The 11,144-nt window shown below is 38.8% G+C and overlaps 1 protein-coding gene across 1 annotated transcript in view; it reads right to left on the reverse strand.

The window, feature by feature from the left end:
• The window catches only part of LOC109014006 (ubiquitin carboxyl-terminal hydrolase 8-like), a 36,258-nt gene extending 31,501 nt beyond the window's left edge, over positions 1-4,757 (reverse strand). Inside the window, exons 1-2 of the mRNA XM_018996303.2 lie at positions 4,460-4,757; positions 3,813-4,061 (exon numbers count right to left, since the gene is read on the reverse strand). Coding sequence (XP_018851848.1) covers positions 3,813-4,061; positions 4,460-4,545 — 335 coding nt within the window. The 5' untranslated portion in view covers positions 4,546-4,757. The remainder of the gene's footprint in view (positions 1-3,812; positions 4,062-4,459) is intronic.
• Between the last annotated feature and the right edge of the window lie 6,387 nt (positions 4,758-11,144).

Raw genomic sequence — 11,144 nt, forward strand, 5'->3', positions numbered from 1 at the left:
CTGATATGAATATCACCACGCACGCACCATCTCTACGAACCCATCCGTTGTTAGCCACATATTTTCAAACTTGAAATACCGACTTCCCCTATGAATACCCCCACAATCTAAAATAATAGAAAAATGATCAGAACTGACACGAGCTAGTCGTTTCTGACTAACTTCCGGATAATGAGCTTCCCACGCAGTAGATACAAGGAATCTATCCAATCTCGACCACACCAGCCCATTTGACCAAGTATATTCACCCCCTACCAGCGGGAGATCCATGAGATCAAGATCGAATATGAACTCGCGAAATTCATCCATGGCCCTAGAATTCCGACAATGCCCTGAACGCTCACTAGGAAAGCGAATAGTATTAAAGTCGCCCCCCATACACCACGGCACATCCCATAATGAGTATAGACCCGCCAGCTCCTCCCACAACTTTCTCCTATCCAAATCCACGTTAGGGCCATATGAGCCTGCAAATGCCCATTCCCAACCATCCACCACATTTTTAAATCTAATCGCGACCGAGAATTCTCCGATACACTCCTCAATCGACTCAACAACTCTTTTGTCCCACTTGAGTAACACTCCACCAGAGGCTCCCAAAGAAGCCAAATAAGTCCATCCCACATACGAGCACCCCCATACACTTCGCACAATTTTCCTATCAATGTAACACATCTTTGTTTCTTGAAAACACACCACATCACCCTTCCACATCCGCAATAATGCTTTGATACGGAGACGTTTATTGTGATCATTAAGCCCCCGTACATTCCATGATATAATCTTAGGCTTCATAAGAAACTATATTGCCCCTCCCTTTCAATCTGTCCCTTCCACCGCTCCCTTCTTTCACATCATAATTAATGGAACAAGTTAGCCTTTTAAGCTCCCTATCCCGCCTTGTGGTTGACTTCGAATGACTAGCCTCAATTGCTATAAGCAGCGCCTTGAATTGTTCTTCATAACCTCCAAAAGAAATCCCAATGACATCTTGAATCTCCTCTACCTTCTTAAACACCCAATTTGACGAACAACTCCCATAAGTAGAACTGGGAGGGAGTGTACACAACGGAGTAAGGATGGCCCCCTCCTCACCTATGCTGACGGGAGAAAATAAAGCTAGTTCTGAACCACACACTGAATCTAACTCCCCGCTGGAAGGAGCAAGACCCATCGGAGAACCTAGTGCTGAAAAACCATGTTCTGAATGTATTGGATTCACCACTGGGCCTCCATCCACCACACACGGCCTTTTCTGCATATTTTCCAACGACAGCCCACAAGACAAAGACATGAAACCCACCAAATGCCCGTCCTCTGCTGCCGGTACCTGCACAGGAGCACCATCTACTCCTTCGTCCACCACTTGCGGCTGAGACTGACTGTTCTCCAACAAAAACCCATCTGACTGCAACGGGAAAACAGCCCTCGAAATGAGCCGCTCCTCTGTTACCTCACCGTCGTCCCCCTCTTCCTGTCGAAATGGCCCTAACGGCACACCATGGTGGTCGACCGTCACCGGCGGTTCTTTCTGTGACGGTGTGGGAGCCGGCGAGACGCTTATCGGCGCCGCTAGAGTTTGACTCGGGCCAAGGCCCGAAATCTCGGGCCTCGCCCGATTCCTCTGCTTCCAGTATTTTTTTGGGCCTACGGCCTGGCCCACACCAGAGCCCATACCCGGGCCCATCACAGGCTTCCCCTTCCCAGCACCCAAGTCCAAGCCCAACCCGTCTCCTTCACGGCCCATCCCATTCTGCAGCACCTCCTTCCCCTTAACACTGCGTTTCAACCAAACAATTTCATCCAATAATAACCCAATTTTTTCCTCCATATTATTCAGCACCCCTAGTATACTTTCCTCATTTGACCCCATCCATACGTTGCCAACTACCCCACGATTCTACACGATCTCTGGACTTGACGCGGCTGGCACCATAGCACTCCCCTCTCTCGATTGAACCTTCTGTGCTTTAAGCGCCTCACTGTATGATCGTGCACCACCTGCTATTAACAATGAATCACCACCTTCTTGCCTGGCCAGCTTCAAGCTTCCTTCCTGGAAAGCACTAAGTGTTCTGTTTCTCCCCTGCGAGACAGTGGAAGAGAAAAGAGGACTCAGCTCATTCACTGTATCTCCAAAATATCTCCTACCTTCTCCCTTCCTTCCTTCCGGCACAACAATCATACATTTTCTCTTGTCATGCCCAAATTCCGATAGAACTATAAAACTGCCATAATAATTACTACCCCTCCTTACCATCAATACCATATTTCCTTTTCTACGAGTTCTCAGAAACTCTGCTGAACCCAGTGAAGCTGCACATTCCTTCACCATGGAGCCCAACCATCCCATGGTTTCATGATCCAAAGAAATGTATTTCACCACACGACTACTTCTCTCTGTGATTCTCCACCACCTTTCATTCTCCTTTCTGAACTCAAAAAACTTTATGATCAATAACAAACTCCCTACACAGCCCCATCAAGACAAACCACTATGGTAGACTGGACTCAACACTCCAAAGTCTCAAGAATCTGTTGCCATTAACACCCCAGTACCAGTGAGGATTGGAAACTCATTGAAATATATTAATCCTTCACGGTCCAATCTTTTTTTAAAGCTTTTTTATAGCCAGTAAGGTGCTAGATTTCCTCAACATCTAAGCAAATAGATCCCCGAGAGAAATAACCAAGAATGATTAAATTTGAGTCAAACGGAATCAGATAGTGCAATGAGCCAATGAAGGCTAAAGTCACATATGGATCATACTCTAAAAGAACTAGTCAATAGTACAATTAGAGCCCCTTAGAATCATTATCAAGAGAAATAATTTTCTCTCCCAAACAATGTGAGATCTCATTCACCACCTACACTCACTCAATACGGGTATACTGTTAGTTACGTAGTGCAGGCATAGTTAAAATTGAGGGCGTTAAGACATCAAAAAGAGGTTTCCACAAGGATTGGTAGAATAATTGTGTGTGAATAGCCTCCATATGGCAGGGTATATAAGTTTTGAGTCATGTAGGAATGTACAATAATTTCTTGTCTAGAAGAAAAATGAGAGAATTAACAAAATTAACATAAATAATAGAATTCACTGTCATTCTTTCACAAAGCTCCAAATAGAAAAAACTGTAGTCAAATGAAAGAAAATTATAACAAGTTGTCAAAACATATTCTATGGAAAAATGCAGCTCAGCAGCCAAATTCAAGAAGACCTAAAATGTCATTCAAAACATATCTAACTGTGCGGATCTTGAAGAGTACACCACATCAACAGCACAAATGGCATCGAACATATGCTCTTTAATGGACGCTTATATCATAACTTCCAATAATCCCAAACACATTATTTCTACACAAAACTGATCAGCTGCTACATGTTTGCATTCTCAGTGTAACAAAGGTTTGATCAAAACATTGACCTTTCAGCTCCCTATCTACAAATTAAAATAATAAAATGCGAGAAAGCAGATATCGAAGGGAAAAAAAAAAAAAACTCCATATAAGCGGAAATTAATGGAAATTATGATTGATATTATTAAGTCGCTTTCATTAAGGCATATACAGGTTGTTTAAAATGTAAACCGATCCTTGCGCATCTCAACATAGTGTACCTCAGTTACAATCCAGAGTCAAGCCAGCTACTTAAGTTATTCGAGAGCATCTAAACCATAGATGACGTCAAACATTAATATTAACGCGCATTCTTATAAAACCATTTTTCATCTCACAATTAAGTCTCGCTTACAAGCATAGAACGAATTCAAGTCAAAAGAAAAAATCCAAATCAATACAGACCACTCACCATCTGAGTGCCTGCACCCACATTTCGCTGGGGACCAATGCATAGTCCCGTCCGGAGACACCCGCTTCACCATTTTCCCTCTTCTCGGAATCATCCTCCCTTCTCAGACTCAAAACAAGATCCAAGCTGAATATATTGTTGATGAGCTTCATGGGACCCGTATATGAGGAACCTGTCGACGCCGTGTACACAACGGCTCCCTTCGAACCCAAAACACCCGGTATTGAATCTTCCGCATCCTTCCACCACCTGAAAAACCAAATCACACACACACACACATGCACCATTCTAAGATTCAATACTCCCCGCTAATGCAGCACACTGAGATCACAGGAATTTGAAAAAAAAGGCTGAAAAGATAAAAGTTCCATTTGGTTCCCAAGAACCGGAAGAAAGGGGAAAGAGAACGAGAAATTGGAATAAAATGGCAGCCCAGTACTATCCAGTATCCAATAAGTTTCCAATTCCGTGTCACATTTTCGTTAGTTTACTTCTACTACCCCTGCGTTTTCCGGGCAATCAAACATACCAAATTGAGGAACCAGAATGACCCCATTGGAATTTTTGGTTTAGATTCGTTAATAGTGGTGAAGAAAGCAGAGAATTGAAAGGGACTGAGAGTGAATCTAGTGAGGCAGAGATGAGACCTGTAGGGGACGAAGTAGACTCGTTGGTCGTTGTCCAAGTCGGAACGCTGGGTGGAATTAGAGAGATCTTCTGATAGACCGTCCATTTTGAGAGAGAGAGAGAGAGAGAGAGAGAGAGAGAGACGCGTTTAGAAATGGATTCGGAAAATGTAGATCATTTGAGAGAGAGAGATAGAGAGAAACAGAGGAGGATGGCGGATTTGCAGAGAGAAACGGGCGGAGCTTTTCTGTGAAGAGGGTTCGAGGAGGGAAGAAAACAAAAAGCAAAAGGTATATACTGCGTTTCCATTCGCTTGAAAATTTGAAAAACTTCAAATTATTCAGGCACAATACAATCAATGAATCAAGATGCGGAGAAAAAGTATAAACTGATTTTTCCTTTCATTTTTTCTTTTTATTTTAAATCAGGTTAATTTTAATAATTATTGGTTAATCAAAAAATAGAGAGATTAACGAAAAATGTAATTATTTTCAGATATTTTTAAATTATTTTATTATTATTTACAAACAATTCACTATTATTAATTACTAATCACAAATTATTCACTATATTCTAATTTGATATACTCTTATCATTTAAACGGAGTCTCAAAAATATTAAAATAATTTGTTTAAATTTTATTGCCAAAGTTTTCTCTTCATTAGTCTTTAATACGGGACGATGCATTTTGAATTTCATCCGCCAATTTGGTTAAGAATTTTTTAAAAACAATTCAACTTAAACTAAAATCTTAAACAATTCAGCCTCAAAATAATTTCCTATTTCAACCTAAATGATTCAATTTAATTAACTTATTCTTTTTTTTTTTTTTGGAAAAAACTTAATCTTTTGGTAGTTAATGGTATTGGAATTAATGCCCTAATAATTACATTTGAGTGCCATTTGGTAATAACATATATTATTTAATAAAATATTTGTTAAAAGAACTGCATGAACGTTGTGCATTGTATTAATTTAGTTTATATAAGTTGAAAAATACTGTTTAGACCGATAAAATTAATCGATTATGATTTTTATTTTATTTATTTTTATTTAATAATTAAGAAGTGACTATTAGTCTATTAGTTTTTTTTTTAAATGTTTAAAAATATTTAAAAAAATAATTGAAAGAAAAAAATAAAAATAAAAAAGTACATTTACATTTATCGATACAATGCAGGGACACAATTCTCAATCCCCTAATATTATTGTCCATGTAAGTTATTTGTACTTGATTTATATATACTAAGGAGATAAACATATAGAATACATAAATCACTAGTCTTCCATCCAAAAGTGAGAAAACTCTCTACTTTCCCCAACCAAAGCCTCCAAAGTACAATCCTCTTCATTTGTTTTCTGCTCCTCCATTCTTCCTTGCCATCTCCATTTATGACCATGTTTATAAGTTTTTTTACCGTATTTATTTATTTTTCCTTCCACTTAGCTCAGTTGAGGACTAATCTACTATTCTTCAATGACCACATAGTTGTTGATCTCCAAATACCCATGAAAACGTTGAAAAAGATTGATATGTGATGTCCATGTGTCGTCACACCTCCAAGTATATATTGGCAACAAAGGCCATGTCAGGAGCTCCAGTGCCTTCAAATCTACCAAATTTGTCCCACACATTGACACAGTTGCGCGTTAACTATTTTGGCCATCATTGACTCGAATGAGGTTAGGGGCGGATTCCAATGCTAAAATGCATCACTGGTGGTGCACTAGTATGCCCAAACATGAGGAGGCTAGGTTTTTTCCCACTAGCCACAAAAAGAGTCATGACTACAAGTGTTGCTAACCCTAACGCACAGGAGTTAACAGTATGTACTGACTATGAGGTTAAAAGGGAAAAGATGATAAAGGCATGTATGAGGCATAAATGAGACTGAATGAGATTTGAGGTTACGGGACAAGACTTAATTCAGGGAGAAGACATAGAGACCTAGATTATGCATGAAGGTTTTATTATATGTTTTTATAGAAAGAGATTTGAGTAAATATTTAATAAAGGCTTCTGCAAACTCTCATTTTTTTTTATAAATTACATTTATTTCTAAGCAATTGAATGTTCTATACCTAATGCTTTGTTGAAAAAGAAAAAGTCTTAAAAAATGAGTAGCATTATGATCCTTCTAATTTCTAAAATTAATATTATTATTAACTCTTGATGTAGGAGGTTCCAGGCCTAATGATGAGTACTCCTAGGATTTGGGTGAGAGGCAGTAGATTTGGGCGAGGAACGACTTATTCCTCAATTGGGCGAGGCGACTTATCTCTTGGTTGGGTGAGGAGACTTATCCCTTGTTGGGCGAGGAGACATATTCCTTGGTTGGGTGAGGAGAAGTGGCGATATCCGTATTTTAACTATAACTTTGGTTACAAGTGTCAAAATCGCGCATATGATCCCAATCTGAAAAACTCTCTCCGGCGCATACGTCATGGTCACCATGTTTTGCCTGGTGGGCCCCATTTGGGCCCCAAAATCAACCATTTTACCTTCAAAATGTCAATTTTAGTCAACTCTTTCATTTTTGGTTATTTTTCTTTTATAGTAATGTTTATCTTTAGTAACGATTTTATTCTGGATTCTTAGGCTAGATCTTAGTCATAATTATCTTATTCCGTATTTTATTATTTGACCTTAATTACTAATTTGCCATTTTTTGGTGCAAATTCAGTATTTGAAATGCTTGTTGGAACTCTGTGGCATATTTTCATGTGTAAAATTTTTTTTAATTTGCATCACACGTGGATCATTTTCACGTGTACTCATTCTCATCTCATACATAGCCATCTTCGTAAATTCACCAAACCCAACATAATCATTTTTTTTTTTTTGCAGAAGCAATCACAGAACTCCTAATGTACTCATCCAAGTTTTGAGGTAAGATGGTAGTTTGACACATGTAGCTAGAGAGGAAGCACCAATGTTGTCCATGGCCGCGGTTTGTTTTGTTTTTCTCTTAAGATTTTTATTGTCCATTATATTTATGAGTAACTAAATTCTCAAGTAGGGTTATGGATGAACTTGCACATTAGATGATATTTTTAATTTATTTTTAATTTATGTATTTGGCTTTCAATTACTAAAACTCTTTTGTCTTATCATTCTCAATTTATTGTTGATGTTCTCTTCTCCGAATAATCATAGAATTTATTCTATTTATGGATTCAGTCATTTTTTTCTATTGAATGAATTAATTCTTTGATTATGTTTAGATCAATTATTTATCTATATTTATTTAATTATTTACTGCAATATCGCTCCCTGAGTATATTGTTGTCGTTGCTGCAATATCACTCCCTCAGTACTGAGCCGTCTCCCTCTTCAAAAAACTCATAATCGCATACTAATGAAATGCTTATATATGGTAGGAAAGAAACCTTAATGTCTTCATATTCCCGCCTACAAAATCACCCAAATGTTAGGACTTATATTGGCAGCCACGTATGTGCTTCAGGAGTTCAAATTTAGAAATCATTATTAGAGACAAATTTGTAGCCTTTTAAGATAGATTTCCAACTCATGAATAATCTCATCAATCTGCTATTTTAGTGAAAAGTTACGATCAAAATACTAAAATATGTTCAGGCTGTCTTCTAGCAAATTTCAGACTGACTTTTTCTCTTAACCCGAATTATTCTTAAACCCCATCATTATCCTTATTTGAAGAGTCATATACTCGTTGAAAATTCTTAGGTTGTTCCAAAGTCTTGCCCACTTGAAAGTCCTTTGAATTTGACTGGGTTTTGACTTGCTATTTTATAGACTCTGAAATTAAACATAAAAATCTGCTCAGAAGTATCCCAAATTAAATAGAAACTCAATTCAAAAATACACATTAATTCATATCATTTCTATTAAATTTTAGTATTTTAGTCCAATAATAGGGTATTTAGAGTCCACTTTTGTACACTCATCACCTGACATGTGGGCTTTAGAAAGGATGATTGATTGATATTATTTAAAACCTTAATCTCAGAGTTTATCTCTATTTGTGAGTTTCCTCAATTTCAATCTTTAGCTTCCGTTGTTTAGCTAGCCGTCAAAATTAATCTTCTATTCTAACCCAGCAACGTCTGTTGGTATCAGAGATTTAGCGTTTTCTTAGGGTGAATTATTGTCTGTTTGCATGGTTGGTGGTAGAGGTCATGGTCGGAGTGGATAGGTGAGGAAGTCTCTCCCCGCGATCATAACATACAGGACACAATGATTGCAAATTCGCAGAGGCAAATAGCAAAATTATCCTAGGCTCTAGAGGCACAAAACCTGGAGGGTCAGACTTATGATCAAGAGTCTGAATCCAGTTTCGAAAACTTGTATCAAAATCGTGCTCTATTCTGGGAATACCGTGGTCGAGAGGAGCGAGGTGGAGACCTAAGCTTCAGAGTGGATCTACTAGAATTTTCTAATACTCTACAAGCAGAGGGCTTCATCGATTGGTTGCATGAAGTGGAACGTATCTTTGAATACAAGGATGTCCCAGATCGTATGAAGGTGAAACTAGTCGCCATCAAACTAAAGGGTTGAGCGTCTACCTGGTGGGAGCAGTTCAAGTTGTCTCGAAAGCGACAGGGTAAAGCCAAGATTGGCGACTAGGAGAAGATGAAGAAAAAGATGAAGGGTCACTTTGTGCCCTTTGGATATACTCATACCTTGTTTCAACGACTTCACACGTTGAGGCAAGGAATGAAATCCGTTGATGGTTACACCAAGGAGGAATGACACGAAAACTTAGGCTTTAGAGTTGACATACTAGAATCTCTTAGTACTTTGTAGACTGAAGGTTTCATTTATGTGTTGCTTGAGGTCGAGTGGGATTAACCTTCATTGATGTGTTGCCTGAGGTCGAGTGATATTACTAGTTTGAGAAATATAACTTCGAAGAGGAACATTCTTCCATAGGATGGAACCCTACACTGATTTGCAATACCTATCCCGACAAAGATGAAGTCGTGGAAGAAATAGCTACCTTGGTGCGTTGGCGGCTTTTCTAGCTTGCCTACAATAAGGTGAAAATTCCTTATCACCTTGCTTTGAGATGTCTCAAACAAGCTTTCTACACAGTGTTGCTCGCCCATATGCTATACTAGTTGCAATCTACAAAACCCACGGCTATTTTTCACCAAACCAGTGGAGTAGATTCTCATCTCTTCCTTCCATGCACACTTTGATTGGTGGTTTGTCCCCTTGCACTAGCGCAATTCTCACATCCTCCCCTCCATACATGGAGTTTTGTCCTCAAAATTTGGTGAGGATCCTCCATTGATCTGGCCTTCTAAGGGAGAGGATCTTGGCGGGGGATTTGTCGATGCCTCTGGTTTCCTTCGACTTAAGAGGGGACTTGCCCTCATCTAGATCCGCAGACTGACCTTCACCATCTGAGATTGGGACATGAGTTGACTCCTCATGTCTCCTTTGTCTACTCCATCTGGGTTTCCCACCAATTGTGCTCTCTCGTATCATAGCTCGGCCCTTAGATTTGGCATCATAGGACGTTGGTGAATCCTCACCATTGTCCTTTTATTGCTTGTCCCGCTCTGATGCAACTCCTTTCTCTCCACGAAGTGCCCTAGTTGTACCATTGGGGTCCATCATCTCTGCTAGTAGGGTTCTTGCCCTCCCAAATCTCTCTTCATCTCAACGGTGTTCCTCATCTACTCGTTGGTGTTAAACTTCCAATCTCGCCGCTTCATACTGTAACAGCTCGTTAGAAATTCAATAGTAGAATTTCTATAGGCTTTAAGAACCTCATGAAAATACCGTAAGTTTTCACGATTCGATTAATCACGTAGGTTTTAGTCTGTCAATATAGTCAGAGCTATCACTAACTATAGTGCTAGAAGCGCGATTTTTTTTATTTGAGGTAATTAGAAGTGTCAGTTTAAGATATGGTCTGCGACATTAGACTCAATTGATTATTTAGGATTTTATGGCGCAATAATCTCATTTTCAGTTTTCAGACGATACACTTGTTTGAAAATGCATTTTGCTTATTTTGAGGGACTTCAGGATTGAAATTCAATAAAAAAATTGCACAATTAGGTTTGTACGAATATTTAGGTTTTTACAGTGCAATGTCTATTTTTCACTTTTCCGGAGTGAATAGTAACCTCAATAATAGCATTCAGTGTAGTATTTTCAAAAGCATAGTGTGGAATGTCCAAAGTAGGTTAGAGAAGTTTTATTTGGACACTTTGCAAGATCTTAGCCACACTTGGTGAATAATATTAGACACTTGGCAACATTAGGAACCATTAGATGGATTTGTGAAGGAAATCAAGGTGTGAGATCATGCTACCTAAGTAAAACCCTATTTTCCATCTGATAAACCAAATTGTGCCAAAACAAAGAGGGTTTCAATCCTAGTGAGATCATAAAGTATTGGAATTCATTTGAAACCCCAAAAGTTTGGTTGAAACCGAAACCCTAAATGGTTTTCCCAAACCCTAAAGTTGGCCTCCAAACCCTTTTTGATCCGATTTCTAGCATTGTGTTTAATCAATTGATTAAATCACTTTCACATGCTATTAATTCATCGAATTCTTGTTATGACATCATTATTGAACCTTTTAAATCTTGAAATTTGATTGGGTCAAGAAAAACCCACGAATTTGGCCACCTTGGCAAAGCTTCTGGAGGAAGTTCCCACGTGGCAAGCAATCCTCTGCCCTTGGTAGCACCGAAATAATTCCTTG

The sequence above is a fragment of the Juglans regia genome, chromosome 14 (assembly GCF_001411555.2).
Source record: "Juglans regia cultivar Chandler chromosome 14, Walnut 2.0, whole genome shotgun sequence".
Taxonomy (NCBI): domain Eukaryota; kingdom Viridiplantae; phylum Streptophyta; class Magnoliopsida; order Fagales; family Juglandaceae; genus Juglans; species Juglans regia.